We start from the raw sequence: 22,976 nt of genomic DNA, 5'->3' as shown, positions 1-22,976 counted from the left end.
TAATATATTCCAATCTAAGTTTTTAAAAATTATCCCTTTTATTTTTTGATAACTGTAAATTCACCTACTTTCCACTGAGATCCTCTGATCCAAAATTGAGTTTTTAAACTCAAGCTTAGGAGTTTAAAAATTTTCGGTTAACGGAATTTTTTAGGGCAACCTCCTCAGAGTACCAAAGAAAATGTGTACCGAGTTTCATCAGGATATCTCCGTTCTTACTCAAACTATAGCTTAAACAGACAGAAGGATTGACAGACTCGTTTCTGTAATTTAAATGATATCGTCATGCTGGTAATATTAATATATATATACATATTTAGAATTTACAAATAACCGTGAGGTGATAAATATTAGTCACTCCCTTAATATACCACTTCTTATATAATATTATATTCCGTCTGAATGCGCGGGCTTAATATTCTATTTCTTTCAGTTATAACTGCAGTTCGATTAGTTAAGACTGCTGGTTTTTCGCCATCTAGCGGTAAAAGTGTAAGCTGAAACAGGGTGAAAGGAAACTAAAATCTGAAGGCTGTCAGAACTTGACTAAATTAATTTTTTTTATTTCAATATTTTATTACAATTTAGGTTATAAATTTATTGGTTTTATAACTTGGTTCGCTATTTATAATTATCTTTCAAAATAGAGATTTTCTATAAGTTTTAGTGAAATTATATGTTCACCCAAGAAACCATTGTCAATTTGCCGGCAAACTAACCTAAAAACACAACACCGTTTCGAGACTCGTAAAATAACCGCACTGTTGCTTTTGTTGATGGAGCCAGCTGAAACTATTAATAATATATTTTTAAATTTTCTTTTAATGCACATGCCACTATTAACATTAACTTATTAGAAAAACAAAATGCAAATTAAAATATAATGAAAATTCTAACTCTTATGCGCTTTAAATATCAATAAAGATTTTAATTTAGCAAAAAATATATTCTTTATACGCTCATAAATATGGTAGCACTACGGCACATACCACGAGCAAACCACGAGAGCCGCACGCACACATTCTCGTTACGTATTGACATTTGTGACAGCTCGAGGAAAAGAAGATGAAATCTTCGAATATATTTTTGTGATACATTTAATAAAGTTTTTTTGGTTAAACTATTCATATTGTTTTTATGAAATTGATAAGTGCCGGCTTAAATTTCATACACAAGTGAAAACTAGTTGACCAACTTCAAGATTTCGCCAATAAAACGATATTGAAAAACAGGCGGTGCACGACGGCCCCTGAGTGCTGTGAGCTAAAAGAGAGTAGTGTATTGCATGCAGTGTGCCGACTTTGCATGCGGCTGCTGTGCCATAAGAGCCCCAACCACGAGCAGCTGTCAAACGGGAGCAGAAAATTCTCGCACAAATTGCTGGTGAAAGAACGGCATGCACTTGCGGCTACCTGCAGTACGGACGTATATAAGTATTGAAAGTTACATTTGGATTACGCGATTTAACGTTATACGGCTGCCGTACAATATTACTTTATAAAATATCGCTAATATATCAATAGTTTTATTGTTTGTTGCAAACGCTAACTAACCGTAACTACACCACCAACTGCCAGTCCAAGCTGACACCACAATTGTTGCAAACATGGATGTCTATGATGTTAGTGACGATCTTGTCAAGAAGCTGAATGATTGGAAGCTCATTAGCATTATATCGGGGAAATTTAATGAGCTGAAAGAAAACTATTCTAAAGTTAACTTTGTTGAACATGTACTGATCGATTTTAAATATATTGACAAAATAGTGTTAAATAACAAACTGCGCGAGGAGAAATGCGACAAAAAGAGTTCCGAATTTCGTATGCTGGGCAACGAGCAGTTTTCGCTGAAAAATCGCAAATATTTTCAAGTAAGAAATCATTATTTATATTTAGCTTAAATATTAATAAACCCATTTTTTAGGCGTTGGAGCTATACAATAAAAGTATTTGCTATTCTGAGCCGGGTTCAGAGAATCTCTCTATCGGATACGCTAATCGTTCTGCGGTGCTTTTTGAATGGAAACGTTTTCGTGAGTGTCTAGTTAATATTGAACTAGCACGTAAAGCTAATTATCCAGAACGTTTAATGCATAAACTCGATAAACGCGAAAATGACTGTCGCCAATTACTGGCAAAGCAAGCACCCGATGTTCAGCCCTACGAATTTCAGATGTCTTTTGAACCACACCGTAAAGTACCCATCATTGCGGATTGTCTCGAAATGCAATATACCGAAGATGAGGGACGTTTTATCACCACGAAACGTGATCTGGTCGTAGGTGACCTTGTCGCCACAGAAGAACCATTTTGTTCAACACTCTTGCCACCGATGCGGTACATACGTTGTGCCACCTGCAAAGTGGAAAACTACTTATCACTTATACCCTGTGAGAGCTGTTGCTCGGTCATGTTCTGTTCGGAGAAATGTCGCGATCGTGCTGTTGCAACTTTTCATAAATACGAATGCCCCATCATCGATCTACTACATAATATGTTCAACAAAATTCATTGCATCGCGTTGCGCGTGTGCTTGTCTGCAATTGAAATCTTTCCCACCATTGAAGAGTTGATGGCGTTCTGTGAGGATCCGGATAATCAAAATAAGTCTGCATTCGATTTGGACTTTACGAATTTCACACCACGTGAACACTATCGCGCCATACATGGACTAGTGACGAATCAACATTTACGTTCCGTATCGGATCTATTTCAGCGCTCAGTGGTGTGCGCTGTACTGAAGCATTTTGTTATCGACTATACGCCTTTAAAAGAATACCTAGGTGGTGAAGAGGGCGAAAACTTTTTCACTGAACTGCTATTCAGACATCTACAGACATCACCATCCAACATGCACGGTATCGACTTGGTAGAGCAAGTGAATGAGACAAAGGATGATACAACACATTCATCGGGTGCTTTTGCCTTCCTGTCTCTGCTTAATCATTCGTGTGCACCGAATACACTACGCGTGTACCAGGGCACAAAGGCATATCTATTTGTCTTCCGTCCAATACCTGCCGGCGGAGTGCTGTATGACACTTATGGGTGAGTATGCATTTAATTTTATTAAAACTATTTGTATTAAATATATTTTTTTGAACGCTTTTGTGTAGTGCACATTTTGCCGTTTCACCAAGAACGCAGCGTATACAAAGACTCTCCATGCAATATCGTTTCACCTGCAAATGCGAAGCCTGCGTAAACGACTACCCCAGCTATGGGAATCTGCAACCGAAAATGTTCGTGCCCTATGTGAATGACGAGACGGACAATGACAGTCTGATACGTTATGACTACGACTTCGCATTGGATAAATACCGTAAATATTGTGAATTCCTGACGAAACATGCGAACGATTATCCCTGCGCCCAAATCAGCTCTGCAGAGGAATGCTTAAAAATGGCATTGCATATACTCGTCGATGCAGTGCCGTTAAAGGCTAAAATGTAAACGGTCTCAAGCCACCAGTATCACACAAACACACATCTAGCCACAAGCACGCAACATGTGTACGCTTGCGAAAAAGTCAAATTTTGTTTTGTTTTTATTTTAATTTTAATTTTTTTTTTATTTTTCAATTGCATTATACATCTTCGAACATAACATCAACAATCACACATGCACACACACATAAGGATGCGTTTGCATATATTTAATATAAATCGACGTTTAAATGTTGCCATAAATGATGAAATCGTTGTGGTGATTATGATTTTCGGCTAAACAATCGGTTTTTGTAGTGTTATAGTTTTTTCGTACTAGTACGTGACGAGTATTAATGGAAAAACAAAGCAATTTATTTGGAGCTCAAAGTGTTGCACATTCAATGGCATTATTGCATAACAACAACCGACACTCTGGGAAGCATTAGTGTGGCAGCGGCGATTTTAACACCTTTTTGGTGTGGCCACACGGAAGTGCGCGCATAAAAACCATATCCAATTGCAAAGAAATAATTGTTACAACTTTTCACTTTCATACATTTGTGTATAAACAAAAACAAAAATATTTGTGTGCAGTGGTATGTAGGTATATGAAATTAAAAAAAAAAACTAAAACAAAACAAAAAGGAAAGTGTATTCGTTTTTGCGGCATTTTGCAATTTAACGCCAACAAACACAACAAATGTTTTATAATATTAACATACATATACATAAAACAAATTCATTTAGGCTTAATTACAAACGTGCATCTGCTGCTGAACTACAACTAACGAAAAAGCTTTTTGTGTATATTTTCCGTGCAGTGAAACAAGTGAAAGTGTAAGAAAAAAAATAATTTGCAATTATTAAAATAGAGACGTGTTTATTTGATTTAGTAACATTATTTTTTGCAATACGCGAGTGATTGTTGACCTACATATAAAGTATGTATACAAAAATTAAAAAAAAAATTGTTTATTTGATATAAAAAAAGAGATTTGAATGACTTTCGTAAACTATGTAAAAAGTATTTAATTGCAATATACGCGTTTTGCACGTAATATTTATACTTTTTGAATTGTAGAAAATGTGGAAATTTAACGGTTTTTCTTCTATGAACAATTTTATTAGCATAGTATTTAAGCCGAAAACTGATATTAACCTAGCTTACAAACTCAACAAGAATATTTTTGAATTATTTACGCGCGTTTGTAGGCAATAGACAATACAGGCAATTTTCTATACCGTATAAGTGTTACATATTTCTCACAACTCGAAACAAATTGTAATATTAATTTCATGCAAGTAATGGTAAAATGACTGAAAATACACACAAAAGGTTTCTTAACGATTTCTAAACAATTCGTGTATAAATGAAAACACTTTATTTTTAAATCTATATAATTTCTAGTTTTTATTATGCTTAAATATTTTCAATACATTTAGTGCACAACACATTGTGCTTTCTTCAATTTTGTTTTCATTTTTTTTAATTTTCTTTGTTTTTAACAAACCATGTAATTTCTAATTTATTCTAAAGCATTTTATTGTATGTTAAAGCAGTTAAAGAGTTATAAAAACAAAACAAAACAAACAAAAAAGAAAACAAAAACAAAACGAATATTAAGTAAAGAAAAGAGCAACAACACTAACTTCACAAAGCAAACCCAAAATGAAAACGAAAAATAAAATAAAATTTATTTTAATAGATGAAACTAACAGCGCATAATAGACGCTTGTTTTTGTTTTTACTCACACACAAACACACATACATGCATATGTATGTATGTATGTTTTTTTGTAAGTATTTGCTGAAACCATTGTTGCACTTGCCACACTTTGTTCACCTACAGTATTTGACTATATAAATCGAGCAAATCACGATTGAGTCCCAAAGCGCCGGCACGTCCACCGTCCGCATTGCGATTATACACCGCCGGCAATTGCACGAATTCGCCTTGCGCGCGTCGCTTTGGCGCCAACATCGATGAGGAATCGGGCAATATCTCACTGCTGCCAATAGCACCAACAAAATCACTATCACTTGCAAAGTCTTTCTCAACTGTATCCGGCGCGTGTTTGCGCTCAACGCCGCCGCTATTTGTGGTCGTCGCTTCATTCACGTCCAAATCGAAAAATAAAATATTGCATTGTTGCAAATTCTGTTCGAATTGTTTCTGAAAACTATGCGCATCAATAGGTTGCAGGTCTTCATTATCGTTTTGTGGCAAATTCAGCAGCTCCGCCAGCGGATCGACATTTTGTCTCGTCGTCTCTTTTCGCAGCGTTTCCGCATTCTCCACACTCTTCACATACACATTCTCACCGACGCTTTCGACGAACTCCTTGTAATAGCTTGCCTCTACGGCACGCACGAAAGTGCCATCTAAACTCTGGAAACCGAGGCGTATGAGTAATGATATTTTCGTATTGAAACACTGTAGCCATGCTTTGTTCGTTTGATAGACGCCCCATTGACCGTCATCACTTAGTACATTCCAGAAATCGAGCAGCACATTCTTGGTGAAGTCAACAAGCATAGTGCGTTGTGCATCGGGTCGCAGCCGACTGATCGCGTCCAAGTGTCTGAAAGTTATATCGAGTAGATCTTGTGGATTTTTCGAGATGTAAAGTTGCCATTTGTAGATCATTGTCATAAGATTCCATAATTTATCCATGGAGCTTTTGTCCAGACGCATGATTGATGAGGTCGCAATGTCATTCAGCATGTATTTACAATGATCTACGGTAAGTAACTGTGAATTGTTGTGCGTCGAACCAACTATGAGGGAATCGATGAACTTCGGCTCGAGTAAGACAACGGTAACATCGTGAATAACTGCAAAGAGGGTAGTGGAAATTAAATTTTGTAATTAATTATGATTACAATGATAGTTGATTCTATATATTCGAAAATATATCAATGTTTATTATATTTGAGAAGACCAATTGTAAAAGATTTTTCATTAAACCATAAAACCTTCATGTTGTTGTTGTAGTGGTTACTCAGACCTACCTGAAACGACAAGCCTAGCCTAATTGTCTTCGAAGTCATCTAACGGGAGGTCCAGGAAACGAGCTGTTTCGATAGGGTCGGACCAAAGGGAAAGTGGTGTTAGATGAGTAGGATGCAAAGAGGTGGTTAGTGTCATTTGGGGACTCTTTGCATGTAGGACATATGTTGAGTATGCCAGGGTCTAGCCTGGATAGGTAGGAGTTTAGTCTGCTACAGTATCCAGAACGAAGTTGCGCAAGGGTCTCACTTGTTTCGCGAGGCGAAGTGTTGTTTCTCCAAGTACGCCATTCACGGGGAGAGAGTCAATGAAGGTGTTATTAGCTCCTCTGTGAATGGTGTTCAGTGCTTGTCTATTGTTAATCGCATCCGAAGTCCTGTCGGTATAGTCTTTTAGGTCGTCGACGCATTTCAAGAAGGTACTCATGATAGCTCTGGGAGGCAGTTCGGCTTCCAGTAGGTAACTGCAGGGACGATTTCTGCGTTATCTTCCCCATCTGCGTCCTACTGCATCCAGGCGACCATATTGGGGCTGCGTAGTTTAGGACCAGCCGATTGCCTGGTAAGTTGCCAACAACCTTTCTTTGTATTTACCCCAGGTGATACCGGCTAGCGACGTGAGGATTTTGTTGCGGCTCTGTACCTTGGTTATAATCGCGGTCGTGTGGAGAGTAAAGGAGTACAGGCTATCCAATGTAACACCCAAAATTTTGGGGTTATTAACCGTCGGAATTCTAATACCATCGACTGAAATGTTTAGGTCTAGACTGTACTCCTTCGTCCAATTAATGAATAGGGTCGCTGTAGATTTGGTAGGGGGAGTCTTAGGCTCCTAGGAGTGAAGAACCGAGCTGATATAGAAACGAAGAGATATTGTTCGTTCTTTCTCAAATTGAGACTATAAGACCTTTTTATGATTTCTTCAGCAAATATTTTCGGATCCTATGAGATCGTCATCGTGTGAAATCATCGCCTTCATTTTGGTTCTCTGATGACCTCAAACCTATTTTATTTAGCCACGGAGTTCGGCTTCAGCTAAAATTCTCAAAAAAGTAGTTAAGGACTTCAGAACTCGGTACTAATAGCTCTATAACGTATAATTCCAGGTATTTTTGATACAATTGGAGCAATTAACAATGAGTATAAGAACATCTGTTAAAATATACAAACGTGGTTGTAAATACATATAAAATGCAGAGCAAAAACTAACGGTATATAATAATATAGCAATGAAATGCAATTATCCTTGCGGCAAATGCATTAAGCCGCTTGACCGCTCACTGCAAGGAGCTAAAATTGTTACAATACTACAAACTTGAATAAATACATAAGTATGCTATAAGGAAGTCCTGGCAGCGACACAAAGCCTTAGTGGTGAACAAATTGGCACGTTCGCGTGTTTGCCGTTATCGTAAAGAGTGTGGGCCGATGGAAATAAAAATCAGAGCAAATTAATTCGAAAATGAAAAAATAGACAAAATGCTAGTGGTACCGCAAGTAATACTTTCGCATAGTAAAGAAACTGAAACAGATTTAAAATATCCGAAATGGGTGGTACCAATGTTTTAGACACAATATTTTGAGGCGAAAATAGGTATTGTCGCCAAAACATCACAACTAATCAACTAAGGGAATTCCAACGACCTTAACAGCGATCTAGGACTGCCAAGGAAGATTTAAGAATAAAATTCCTACTAAAATCCAACACAAAATACTGAAATATATTAAATAAGTACCTGGCTATTGACTATACTATACTATAGTCATTGACTATGCTATACTATAGTATACTATAAATACTGGAGTATCTGCTCAGGAAGGTTCGGGTCGATTTCACTGTTGTTTTTCTTTTGTCAACGTTTTTGTACTCTCGCAACAAAAGTTGCTAAAGAGAGTATTATAGTTTTGTTCACATAACGGTTGTTTGTAACACCCAAAACTAAACGAGTTAGATATAGGGTTATATATACCAAAGTAATCAGGGTGAAGAGTGGTTTTCAAATCCGAATGTCTGTCTGTCCGTCCGTCTGTGCAAGCTGTAACTTGCAAACCAATAGAGCTATATAAACCAGTCGTTTTTTTTAGCCATTTCCTTATACAGTCCAAAAATGACATAAATCGGATAATAACCACGCCCTCTTCCCATACAAAGGTTAGGTTGAAAATTACTAAACTCACTAACCAAAAACGTCAGAAACACTAAATTTCACATAAGAAATGGCAGATGGAAGCTACACTCAGATTTTTTTACAAAATGGAAAATGGGCGTGGCGTCGCCCACTTATGGGTCAAAAACCATAACTCAGGAACTACTCGACCGATTTCAATGAAACTTGGTATGTGATAGTTTCCTTACATCCCAATGATATGTTGTCGCTTCACAACCACGCCTACTTCCTATATACCAAAACTTTGAAGACGATCTGAATCGTTTACTTTACAATATATAAAGTAAGTACTAGTGAAGATATCGGTGAGGAGCTTTGCAAAAATACTATGTTTATAGTGTGGCAGCCCCATTCTAAAAATCGCCGAAATCGGACCATAGGTTTTTAAGGCCCCATATATTGAACACGAGGGCCTCGGTGCTTCTAACCTAATATTATGGTTTCCAACTTTCAATGGACTTTATACAATATATATGACGAATATGTGGGTTAAATTGTATATTGTATAATATTAATAAAGTTAAATAAATAAATTGCGAGAGTATAAAATGTTCGGTTACACCCGAACTTAGCTCTTCCTTACTTGTTCATTCTTGTTTTCTTACGACCATCTTCGGACACTTAAGAGGCGCTAGCAGCACTTTCTCAGTATTTGCAATGAGAATGACGCATATGGTCAAAAGGACAAGCAGCTTGTGGACGACTGCATTTATAATCTGGTCATTAAATGCATACATATTTATATGTATGTGTGTGTGTGTGTGTGTGAGTAACTGCGCGTGTGTTTTACCATGGATAATAATATGGGTTAATATTTTGTGTCATATGCCCACAGTACAAACACACATAAATGGTTGTACTTGTTGTTTAATGTTGGCATAAATGACACCGCACAACCACAACAACAACCACAAACTAATAAAATTTGTTGCTATTGCAAATATTATTGCTTTTAATACATTTAGTATATATGTATGTTGTTATGCTTTGTTGTTGCTGTTGTTATGCGTGTTGTACTACAAATGTGAACATATGTAACGAAATTATATCGGCAAATATTTGTGCGACACTAACACTACTAGATACCGAACGAAAGGGAATCAGTGCCACTGCTAAATGGGCTGGTAAACAAAAGCCCTCCAAGTGAACTTGAAGTGCTGAATTATCGTTGGTCGGTTTAATTCGAAAACTAAACAAACCGAAAATGCCATTGCAATAAAATCAAAATCTAAAGTCACAACAACAACAACCGACCGACAGCGAATTGTGCGCAGCAGCGTGCAATTGAATTTCGAAATTGTAGCAACAAATAGTGAAACTTCACAGGTAGTCACAGGTAAATGCGTGCCTAAGTATATGCAAGCGCTGTTCTTATTTTATTAATGTACATATGTACATACACTGTTGAATGAAAGTATGAATACATAGAGTATGTTTGCAATGAACGCTTTTATTTTACAATATATCGCTTATAGACACTATATATCCTCACAAAGAGTGGTCTAACAAAGTCAATTCAAATGACCTATAAATGATTGTATAATAACCCTAATTCTCGCTATAATTCGGTCATTAACCCAATAAAGGTTGACTGTGATTTTACTTGGAAAAACTAAAGCTACAAATCACTCCTCTTTGTACCTTATAAAATAGAAAAGCCTCTTCGAAACACTGTAGAAAACTTATTATCTTCGAATCACCCAACAAAAAAAAAATAAAACAAGTAAGGAAGGGCTAAGTTCGGGCGTAACCGAACATTTTATACTCTCGCAATTTATTTATTTAACTTTATTTATATTATATAATACACAATTTGACCCACATATTCGTCATATATATTGTATAAAGTCCATTGAAAGTTGGAAACCATAATATTAGGTTAGAAGCACCGAGGCCCTCGTGTTCAATATATGGGGCCTTAAAAACCGATGGTCCGATTTCGGCGATTTTTAGAATGGTGCTGCCACACTATTAACATAGTATTTGAGCAAAGTTCTGCACCGATATCTTCACTAGTACTTACTTTATATATTGTAAAGTAAACGATTCAGATCGTCTTCAAAGTTCTGGTATATAGGAAGTAGGCGTGGTTGTGAAGCGACAACATATCATTGGGATGTAAGGAAACTATCACAAACCAAGTTTCATTGAAATCGGTCGAGTAGTTCCTGAGATATGGTTTTTGACCCATAAGTGGGCGACGCTACGCCCATTTTCCGTTTTGTAAACAAATCTGAGTATTTAGTGTTTCTAACGTTTTTCGTTAGTGAGTTAACCCACTTTTAGTAATTTTCAACCTAACTTTTGTATGGGAGGTGGGCGTAGTTATGATCCGATTTCTTTCATTTTTGGACTGTATTAAGAAGTGGCTAAAAAAACGACTGCAGAAAGTTTAGTTTATATAGCTCTATTGGTTTGCGAGATATATACAAAAAACTTAGTAGGGGGCGGAGCCACGCCCACTTCCCCAAAAAAATTACATCCAAATATGCCCCTTTCTAGTGCGATCCTTCATACCAAATTTTATTTCCATAGCTTTATTTATGGCTTTGTTATGACACTTTATGTGTTTTCGGTTTTCGCCATTTTGTGGGCGAGGCAGTGGTCCGATTTTGCTCGAAAGCAACCTTCTTATGGTGCCAAGAAATAAGTGTGCCAAGTTTCATCAAGATATCTTAATTTTTACTCAAGTTACAGCTTGCACAGACGGACGGACGGACGGACAGACAGACATTCGGATTTGAACTCCACTCTTCACCCTGATCACTTTGGTATATATAACCCTATATCTAACTCGTTTAGTTTTGGGTGTTACAAACAACCGTTATGTGAACAAAACTATAATACTCTCTTTAGCAACATTTGTTGCGAGAGTATAAAAAGATAATCTTTTAAGTGAGCTTAATGCAATACTTCTAAAATGCAAAAAATTCGAGACTTACAAAGTAAGAAATTCAACAAGGAAATAATTCAGAATATATAAATTTATTAAATGTGATAATGATAATAGGCTGGCAAATATCTCCCTTCCGCCTTTTTGTCTTTTGAATTTCGCGGCTGTATAGCTATAGAGCTCGTATCTGGCAAAACTATACATCTTTGAAAGATCTTGGCATAACCTACAAAACGACACTATGAATGATTAGTTCGGATATTGCGTTCAACAGTTATAGACGTGTGGACATGGAGTTCAGTAACGCCGAAATTCGCGTTGTTTTAAAGTTTTCCTTCGTTAAAGGCAAATCCACTAGAGAAGCGTTCTGTGAGATTAATGGTGTTTTGGGGGATGGTACTCTATCACTTCGAACTGCGGAGTAATGGTTTCGACGATTCAGAGCGGGTGAAAACGACACCATGGATAAGCCAGCCGGCGGAAGACCTGTGACGACGAATACTGATCAAATCATGGAAAATATCGAGTTAGACCGGAATGGGGCATCTCGTGACATCGCCCTGGAGATGAGAATTAGTCACCAAACCATTTTAAACCATCTGCAGAAGGTTAGATACACAAAAAAGCTTGATGTTTGGGGTGCCGCATGATTTGACGCAAAAAAATCTTCTGGACCGAATCAACGCCTGCGATATACTGTTGAAACGGAACGAACTCGACCCATTTTTTGAAGCGGATGATGACTGGCGTCGAAAAATGGATCACATACGACAATAACAAATGAAAACGGTCGTAGTCGAAGGCCCGTAAATTGTCCCAAACAATTGCCAAGCCGGTATTGAGGAACAGGCTGGTGGGATTAGAAGGGAATCATCCACTATGAGCTGCTTACATATGGCCAGACGCTTAATTCTACCATCTACTGCGAACAACTGGACCGCTTGAAGCAGACGATCGACCAGAAGCGTCCAGAATTGGCCAACAGGAAGGGTGTAATGTTCCACCAGTACAATGACAGACCACACACTTCGTTGATGACTCGTCAGAAGCACCAAGTGATTACCACCTGTTCCTGTCAATGGCGAACGCCCTTGGTGGTGTAAAGTTGAACTCAAAAGAGGTTTGTGAAAAGTGTCTGTCCGAGTTCTTCGCTTCTACCAGTGGAGTATTATGAAGTTGTCGTCTAGATGGAAACAGATTATCGAAACGGCGATTTGAACTAATTCCGATCACTGTAACACTTTTTATAAAGCATTGATTTAACAACAAAAAAGCGGAATTTAGACAATAAAATAAAGTATTGAAGAAATGCAAATTTGTTTTAAAAAAGCTAACGGCAAGCCTGTGGATAACATAAAATCAAAGTTGTTTCACTATTATTTATATATTTTTGTTTGATTATCTACCTGTATTACATTATTTAATTTTTCAATGAACAATTCTCGAGTTAAGAGAAATAGCCTAACAAAACCTAGAACTGGTAATACTCTTCCTATTCGAGTGCTTTACAGGGTCTTCGGTATAAGATAAAAATCGTTTTCCTTCAGAAATTTTGGGGTCTTAAAATACTTTTATTTATTTCTTATCTTGTTATAAGTTTTTTACATATGGGGTCTTCGGATCAAATTTGATTCAATGTGAACTGAATTTTAATTTTTTGATTTTCTCACCACCTGTAATTTCAATCTGTGTATCCCTAGGAGAAACAAGTCATTGGACAAAATTTTGGATTCTTTGTGTTGCGGTTACTAGTTATACCTGAAATACTTAACGGTATACGGGCAAAGATATAGGAACTATGGCCGAAAAACACCAAGGCATGTGTGTAATTCTTGATTCGACTGGATGGACTAAAGGTAACCATGTGATTACAGACAATTTTTCAAATTTTATCAAATTGGACAAAAACTACTGGAAAAGCACACGACTTTAGTTGGGAAAATTTGCAAAAATAAAGCCTTGAAGAGAGAAGTGCCAACTTGTTTTTTTTCTTCCAGATGAAATAGGTCTTTTAGGACTCCATACTGGTAATCTCTACGTCACTGATAATCGTTACTTCGATCTATCTTATAAATTTCTATATATATAATGTAACTATAGTTTTACAACACAGTATACCGCCATATGCATACGGTTTGGACTTAGTCAAGAAGCATCAGAAACAAAAACTTATAAAGCAAAGAAGAGAGAACCCACAATAATAATAAGAGATAATAATAAAAATCAGATACATGAAAGTGAATTGAACCAGCAACAATAAAGGCAATTAAAGGTAGGTGTATTTATACGGATGTACTACAGCCACACATTCATACTAGCATAAGTACCCAAGCATAAATGCAGATGCTTTGGGTGCCCACAGATCATACACTTAAGCATGTATGTATGGTATGTTGATGATATGGTTATTCTACCTGCAATATTTATCACATTTCTCAATACATAATACAAGTGACAACCAGTTTTCATTAACATAACCGAAATCACAATTCTACACAGTTGCACAACAAAAAGTACACGCAATCGTGCATATGAAGAAACACTTGGTATATATGTACCGCTCGCGCGCACTTACCACCATAACATAACACATACAACAACAAAAAAACATGGAAAAGGCAAAGCCTAAAAAACACCCTCACCCTAGAGAGTCCACGAACTATGGTAGTAAGCAGCGCACAAAAAGTCATAAACAGTCATTAAATCTTAATACGTCTTAAAGCCTTGCGTCAAAAAGGGCATAAAACGTTTGGGTCAGCTGGCGCATGTTTTGTTATTGTTGTGTGCCGTGCGGTGCGATGCAGGTTAATACAAACGGAAATTTCGTTTTTTATACGCCAATGTTTAATTTTGTGTTTAGTACTTGTGCGAGTACGTACAAATCTACCTAGCCGACTAAGTGCGAGTATGTGCGAGCCAATAAATGTGTATGGAAGTCAATGTGTACGTCATAATCACAACTGTACCACCGGAGGAGTGGGGATTTAATTGGCCGCCAAAGACATTTGAAGGTAAATACTGACCGTGTGCTTAGTGTAAGATTCGATGGCAAGAACATATATGTAAGTATGTACGAAGCGTGGACAATTGGTTTAATGCATGTAATAAATGACTTGAGTAATTTATGATTGTCAAATACTTGCATACTCATTATACTAAGTTCAAGGAAAATGTACAGATTGGACCAAAAGTCCATTGAAACTTCGGCTATACCATTTCTCCAGAGGCTTAATTAATCTTATGTCGGCAACTTCATCTTTTATGGAACCATAATACTAGATGTAGAATGTGAAAGCTTTATATTCCAAAATATTTATTTTTTTTGTCATTCCCAGATTTATTGGTTAGTTGGATACTATACTTGTCAGAAGGACCTACAATTTTTTATGAGAACCGTCAGCTATACTCTCGTCGGATTGTCAAAAACTGTCTTGAAGTGCTCCATTTGATATTGTCAGTTAAGGAACATCAAAAAGTTGAAATATTTGGTTCTGGAAACTCAAAACTATGTCTATTCAAATTGTACTATCAAATATCACATTATTAAAAGTCTAAAGAAACCCACAAAGCGTTTAAAAAAAGGCCATTTTATGAACCTTCAAAATCATATTGATGAGATATATATACTTGGCGTAGAAACCGCTTTAAACGATTATAGCCGAATCCACCAGAGCGCGCCACTCGTTCCTCCTTTTTGCTTTTTGCCACCAACTGGAAACACCAAGTGAAGCCAGTTCACTTTGCACTTGGTCTTTCCATCGGAGTGGAGGTCGTTCTCTTCCGCGGCTTCCTCCAGCGGGTACTGCATCGAACACTTTCAGAGCTGGAGTGTTTTCATCCATTCGTACAACGTGACACAGCCAGCGTAGCCGCTGTCTTTTTATTCGCTGAACTATGTCTATGTCGTCCAATAAGACATACAGCTCATCGTTCCATCGTCTGCGGTATTCGCCGTTGCCAATGTTTGAGGGACCATAAATCTTACGCAAAACCTTTCTCTCGAAAACCCCAAGAGTAGTCTCATCGGATGTTGTCATCGTCCATGCTTCGGCGCCATACAACAGGACGGGAATAATGAGCGACTTGTAGAGTTTGATTTTTGTTCGTCGAGAGAGGACTTTACTTTGCACACTCAGTCCAAAGTAGCACCTGTTGGCAAGAGTTATTCTGCGTTGGATTTCAAGGCTGACATTGTTGGTGTTGTTAACGCTGGTTCCCAAATAGACGAAACTATCTACTACTTCAAAGGTATGACTGTCAACAGTGACGTGGGAGCCAAGACGCGAGTGCGCTGACTATTTGTTGGAGATATTTCGTCTTATCCTCATTCACCACCAGACCCATACGCTTGTTGCTTCCGATGATATCAATATCAACGGCATACGCCAGGAGCTGAACACTCTTGTAGAAGATTGTACCTTCTTATTTCGTCTATATCATTCTCTTTTGGAAGTCCTAATGGGCTCTCTTGTTCCAGCAATTTGTTCATCAAAATGCCACTGACTAGGTTAGACTAACCAACATATTGAAATATAAATTCATTGGTAGCCCTTCATAGAACTGACTTTTGAACCTTTCCGTCTAATACTATTTACTTTCTACGAGAGTAATCACCGTCATTTTACTCAAAGGAATATAATTTGTTGACATAAAATTTCGATCTAACTATGTAGAAATTTGGTGAATGATCAAATAAATTATCGAGTAGTTTAGTCTCATCAACTAGACTGGAGTTTAAATAGCTATCGCAGTGATTAGGCTATATCCTTTACAGATAGTGTTTTTTACCCTCCACATTCAGTTTGTGTTTCTAGCTACTATCGTGACTCTCCTTGATAAACATAAATCATACATATTCGTAGACCACATACTTCCACTTCTTTATTTAATATTTGTTTCCCAAGTGATGTATGTATGACTAACTCACAAACATTAGAAATCGGACATTTGTATTAATGAAAACAAATCGCTTGTTGTTACATTTAAATGTGAACTCGAAAAAAGGGAAGCAAAAGAAAACTTTTAATGTAGATTAAAACACTAAACAAGCCATCGAGCCATGACCGCTGCACTTATGACCACACCCAGCACAAAACTCTACTCAAAGGATGGGTTGAAGGAACAGCTGCCCATCCTTAAATTCTTTCTTTTCTTATTAATTTCTGTTTTATGCCTAATTTGTACACGTAGGGGATGTTTGAAGTCGAAGATACATTGATTTATTATGGTAATATTCGAATGACTTATTTTGTATTTCTTAAGGAGGCGCGTAGAAGGTACGCGTAATAATTTTCCATTTTTATTGAGTGAAATGTAAGAGATAATATCACTAGTTTAATAAAATATAAAATAAAGGTGTGTGATTGAAATCTACAGTATGTCAAATATTAGTTCGAACGAATGATATTAAGACTATATCTAATGTACATGGATTATTAAAGTTATCGAAGATGAAATGTCTAGCTAATGAACCGGCCTCTCAGGAGATTCTAAGATAGCAGATTCTAAGAGTGATCTGTTTCTTAACAATCTTATAATTTTAACTTTATTTGTATATGTCTTAATCCTCTTTCACGTCATAACTTTCTAGTATACATCATCTGTTGTTTAGTAGATTTGTTTTAGGTGATTTTTTCCCATATTCGAAAATAATGTTTTTTGAAAAGCAATACTATTTTCTGCACATTTTTTACATTGTATAATTATTATGTATAGTCATGTTGTCAAATAATTTTCGTGGTTGTTATTCGTTCCCATTTTCTAACCTTAACTTGGAGATCGTTTGATTGGTTTCGAAAAAATATTTTGTCTTTGTCAAACACTCCCTAAAAGGGTTTTCTCGAAGAAATTTCTTCAATTTGGAAACAAATATTTATCACTGGGAGTAAGATCTAGAGCTATACGATAGATAAAATAGAATCTTGAATCCCACTGTATACAAAACAGCTTAACACTTACAAAAATGTATAACAATAATATTTTTTCTCTCCGTTGGCCGATCCTTATCACAAAACTATGTTTCCAAGATATACCAGGTTTTAAAGACGTTTTCCTAATTTATAAGGATCTTTTTGGATTCAATTGTTTGATACTTGATATGAAGCTTTTAAAACTCCTGTTTGTTTTGTACTTTTCAATATCCTTATAATGTCGGGAGACAATCATTAAAACAATTTAAATCTTACTACGAATACACCCGTATATTTTTAGCCAATGTGCTTAGTGAACTTTTGTTTAGAACCTAACTAAGATGCCCAGTTTTTCTAAACTGGTTGATACCATAAAAAAAAACAGAAGACTTAATAATCAAATATGTTCTGAAACTCGAACCGATCCTCAGAAGTGACGGCTTCATTTGGATAAAGAAAATACCTTACTATCCTATTTGAAAGCTGAAAGTACAAGACTTCGTATATTTTCACCTTTCGAAAGCCTTACTATCCTATTTGAAAGCTGAAAGTACAAGACCTCGTATATTTTCACCTTTCTAACCGAATTGGAATAAATAAAGATCTGAATTGAAAATGTGAATACGTAAAATTCGATGGAGTTCAACTGTACGAGGTAACTTAATTTTATATATTTAGATATAATAGCCTTATATATACCATATGTATTCGCTCACATTCATGCAATTTCTGTTAATTGATCTTGTTTATTAGCTCTACTTCACAATAATTTGCTTTCAATATTCTCCATAGGCGATCAATAAAAATCAATCAATTGATAAACAAATTAATTCATCCGCTCTGGTCATGAATTTTCATACATATGTATTCTTAGCATACCTATGTACTGCGTCTGGGCGAAGAGTGAATCCAACAACACTGCAGCATTTCGCTTAATTATTTGTTTACGAATGATGATTACCCTAATCAACAAGTGTACTGTTTTTTGCAGTATACTAAGTAGAGTGGTTTGTTGGAAGAGATCTATATAAATTTAGTCTTAATATCTATACAAAGTTTAGGTAGTTCTTCATTCTTGTTTCTGGAAGAATACGGGTTATTTAAAGTAAAATATACTGTCTGTGTTCCAAAAATTCAAGTATCCTACTAGTTTTAGATTACTTTGAAAGGTCGGTCGATCTATAAATATCCATTTAACTATCCATTTATAGAGAATTAAAACCAATAGTTTCAGATCTTCTGTAGTTCGGAACCACTTCAACAATTTCATTAAAAAACCGATCAAAACAGCGTTCAAATATAATTGACTATTTGTATTTGTTAACCAGTGTAGACAAGCAATTGCTTATTGCTTTCACCTCCCTACTCATGAGCACCAGCGAAGCACTAAATAGTTGGTTTCAAGTAACAATTCTTTGTCTGCTTAAACTCGACGAGTATTTGCAGCACATTCTTGAATGAATGCAATATTGCGATTTCAATGAATGAGCAATAAAAAAGTGCTCCAAATGGCAAGAGTGCCAATTGCTGTGGATTAACAAAAAAGGCGAGAGAAAAAGTAATCACAACGAGAAAATTGCACGGTTCTTGAAGAAACACTCGCATTCACCAAGCACCAGCGCAATAAATTCGGCAATCAGTAACGGCATTATGGGGGGAGCATAGCTTTCGAAGCGGCAATAAAGCGACCGAAGTTCATTGCTGATCATGAATTGGTTTGAATTAATATAAATTAAGGATTAATTTAGTCGGTGCCGTTGTGACAAAGCTGTTCACTATATATGGAAATACATAATGCAGGTTATGAATATGTCATGTGGTATGTAAAGTAGTAAAGAGTTGCTTTCAAGAAGTTTTGAGATCGTTTTATACTATATACATTTAATAACTCATTCATTATGACATGACTCATGTAAAAATCTGTTTTGTTATAGTTAAGTGTTACTTCAGATCTATTTTGTATAGGATTTTCAGAAATTATTTGTAACCTTTTGGTTTCCAACTAATAATTTAGCAAGACGTTACAATAAGCCCGTTCATGAAACCATTACAGCCAACATTTATTGGTATGGAGTTTTCATAACCGAATAACATGAAATGGTTCTATCATATAGTGATTGGATAATTTGAACTGACTGCTTTTTAAGAAGATATGTCAAGTTATTATCACTAGTGGGTCAATACTTGTCAACTAGCTACAACTGACCATTTGGAAGACAGCTATACCAGAATAATTGTAGGAGAGATCTTTCTAAGAAGCAGTTGGTGTGTCATTATGCTCCAAATTATATTCAAACACTAAATACCATACACATTTCTTAACTATTGTTGTATGATGTGAAAATTTTGGTAATATCATGGCTCATCTATGGGTCAAACCACATATCTCAGGCATATCTCGAAATTTGGTTCATAACATTTTGTTGGCATCCCAATGATATAGTTTAAAAATGGACGAAATTGATTGACAACCACGCCTACTTTTCTTATACCACAATTTTGAACTCCACTTAGCAATCTATAAATTGAACCATTGATGTTATCCGAACAGAACTTTGCACAAAAACTGAATTTATACTGTGACATCCCCTCGTCTTAAAATCACCGAAATCGGACTATTACATTTCAAAGCCCCATATATCGAACATTAGGACCTCAGTGCTTGTGGCTACTTTTTTAACGAAAATTAGTAAATTTCTCAGATATTCTATAGAAATTGAAAGGAGATGTGTTTGTTCTAATAATGTACCTCAGTGCCAATGATGGGAAAAAGCAAGTCAATACTTCCTCTATCTCCCATATACCTCATATAGGGATTTTCAATATGTGAAATATCTTAGCAAAAAAAATGGACGTAAGATCTTGAAGCTGCAGAGCTAAAAGATAAGGTACAATCTTCTATAAGAATGTACAGCTATTAGCGTACGCCGATGATATCGATATCATTGGAAACAACACCCGCGCCGTTAGTTCTGCTTTTTCCAGACTGGATAAGGAAGCGAAGCGTATGGGTCTGGTGGTGAATGAGGGCAAGACGAAATATCTCCTGTCGTCAAAAAAAACAGTCAGCGCATTCGCGTCTTGACACCCACGTCACTGTTGACAGTCATAACTTTGAGGTTGTAGATAGTTTCGTCTACCTGGGAACCAGCATTTACAGCAATAACAATGTCTGCCTCGATATCCAGAATCACTCTTGCCAACAGGTGCTACTTTGGACTGAATAGGAAATTGAAAAGTAAAGACCTCTCTCGACGAACAAAAACCAAACTCTACAAGTCTCTCATCATTCCCGTCCTACTTTACGGTGCAGAAGCGTGGACGATGTCAACATCCGATGAGACGACTCTTGGGGTTTTCGAGAGAAAGGTTTTGCGCAAGATTTATGGCCCCTTAAACATTGGCAACGGCGAATACCGCAGACGATGGAACGATAAGCTGTACGATTTATACGACGACATTGACATAGTTCAGCGAATAAAAAGACAGCGGCTACGCTGGATAGATCATGTTGTTCGAATGGACAAAAGTGCTCCAGCTCTGAAAGCCCGCTGGTGGAAGCAGAGGGAGAGGGAGACCTCCACTCCGATGGAAGGACCAGGTGGAGAAGAACCTGGTTTCGCTTGGTATAACCAATTGGCGCCAAACTGCCAGAAGGAGGGAGACGTGGCGCGCTGTTGTAGACTCGACTATAACCGCGTAAGCGGTGTCTACGCCAGTCAAGAAGAAGAAGAAGATCTTGGATATAATGTAGGTTGATGGCGAAAATAGTTGAAATCGATCCAGCTTCCAAATACTATATATAATGATTTTCCTTATTCTAGTGGACTTTATGTCGAATGTACGGTTCGAATTGTGTTATCTTAATAAAATTACATCAATATATTGCGAGAGTTTAAAATTTTAGGTTACTTCTTTCTTTATCTTTACATATATTTTATTGGTTGTTTTTTTTTACTTAATTTATTATTTTTATTTTTAATTATTTATTTTTTCAATTTGAATTTGTTTTTTTTTTTTTTAATTTCAATTTATATATATTTTTAATTATATCTATTATTCTTTACAAATATTTTAGTTGTTATAGCTTTGATTTATTTTTTATTATAAATTAGTTTTTCTTTAATTTATCCAATAATAATAATTGATTAATTTTTTTCTAATTTTGCATACCGCTACTTCGCACATATTCACGCATATTTGTCTTAAAATGTCCGCAAATTTATTGATTATTTTTAGTATAATAAATTTGATTGACCACCAACTGGCAAGTGGTCTCAAACGACTATGAATACAACACACCATATGAAAGCTCCCATAATTAAATGCTTAATAGTCGCGAATTTTAAATTGCTAATTTCACTACATACATTCACACACATACATTAGAAGCAGCTCGTCCGCATACTAATCAAACACCCACAACCCTTTCTTACTGCCTTTCGAAAGCAGTTGTTGTTGTTGCTTTCTTTGTTTTTGTTTATACCTTGAGTTGACTTTTCCTCACAAATTTGTTGCGCCTTCAGACGTTGATCAATCACATAGAGCATTTCGCAGCCCAAATTGACCATTAGAAAGACGTTGGCGCGCGGATTGCACTGTTGGCTCAAGGACGTCATGGTGTTGTTGTTATTGTTATTATTGTTAGTGTAAGTAAATGAAACACCCGCCGCGCGGGTAACACTAGCGAGTATCAGCTGTTTAACTCACGAATTATTTCCCAACAAAATACTGTTATTTGTTGTGTCTACAACAACGCGCGCGCTTCAGCAAATACAATTACAAACGCAAATTGCGGCAATAATAAACGCTCGCGACAATTTATTTATTTAGTTTCGCTTCAGTCGCTGTACTTATACAATTTTAACGGAGCGCCACGTCTAGCATGCTAGCGATCCAAATGAACACTAACTCAATCGGCACGAAGGCGCACACAGGAGTCAAACTGTTACACAAGCGCCCCCACACGCCGCCACCGCCACCGCACATGCACACTCACAGAACCCAGTCGCTCGAACGATAAGCGTGTGTCCGGCGGTTCGCTTTCTGGCGGTTGTCACTGCACACATTGTCGGTTGGCGCGCGCGTACCGCACCGCCTTCGGTGTGCCAGCAACGAAACGCTGTAAGCAACGAACCGCAGTTGTGAGGCGACCGCGACATCAGCGTTCGGTTCGCCTTCGCGTTGTCGCCACATTCCACATTGGAGCTTGCAGGACAATTAGTCAGCGCAGCATTGCTGGCGCGCAAACAAGTGAACAAGTCGTCGCCAGTCAGGCGATCGGCCCGTCAGTCACTCAGGTAGTAAGGCACTCACTGTTAAGCCAAAAAACACTACCTGCCACCTAGCCACTTTGGTATGTGGGAAAATATGAATTTCTTATTTATATGTACATCGTACTTACATTTAATACTATAGATTAACGGGGAATTTTTTATATTTTCGCTTTTCACCAAATTGTTGAGCCGCACGGCACGCGAGCGCTGCATTATAGTAGGTTAACACTAACACTCAGCGCTATTCACCGTGGCGTGCTTCGGTTTCTTCGGCCACTATATGGTTCGTAAAT

At 36.9% G+C, this 22,976-nt stretch overlaps 2 protein-coding genes across 3 annotated transcripts; one reads left to right on the top strand and one right to left on the bottom strand.

The window, feature by feature from the left end:
• Window positions 1–1,012: 1,012 nt before the first annotated feature.
• On the top strand, window positions 1,013–5,155 carry LOC105210906 (SET and MYND domain-containing protein 4). The gene is made up of 3 exons (XM_011182104.3): window positions 1,013–1,870; window positions 1,924–3,047; window positions 3,116–5,155. The coding sequence occupies exons 1-3, from the start codon at window positions 1,607–1,609 to the stop codon at window positions 3,450–3,452; spliced, it is 1,725 nt and encodes a 574-aa protein (XP_011180406.1). The 5' UTR covers window positions 1,013–1,606; the 3' UTR covers window positions 3,453–5,155.
• Window positions 5,156–5,190: 35 nt separating this feature from the next.
• On the bottom strand, window positions 5,191–22,898 carry LOC105210905 (uncharacterized). 2 transcript variants are annotated; one of them, XM_011182103.3, is made up of 2 exons: window positions 22,812–22,898; window positions 5,191–6,263 (listed from the first exon to the last, which is right to left on the bottom strand). In XM_011182103.3, exons 1-2 carry the CDS (start codon window positions 22,894–22,896, stop codon window positions 5,272–5,274), a joined length of 1,077 nt encoding a protein of 358 aa, XP_011180405.2. In that variant the 5' UTR covers window positions 22,897–22,898; the 3' UTR covers window positions 5,191–5,271. The 2 variants fall into 2 exon arrangements, with proteins under 2 accessions (XP_011180405.2, XP_011180404.2); XM_011182102.3 differs by lacking the exon at window positions 22,812–22,898 and adding an exon at window positions 21,894–22,527.
• Window positions 22,899–22,976: the final 78 nt, after the last annotated feature.

This window comes from Zeugodacus cucurbitae, chromosome 6 (genome assembly GCF_028554725.1).
Source record: "Zeugodacus cucurbitae isolate PBARC_wt_2022May chromosome 6, idZeuCucr1.2, whole genome shotgun sequence".
Taxonomy (NCBI): Eukaryota; Metazoa; Arthropoda; class Insecta; order Diptera; family Tephritidae; genus Zeugodacus; species Zeugodacus cucurbitae.
This window is presented reverse-complemented; position numbering and strand designations above follow the sequence as displayed.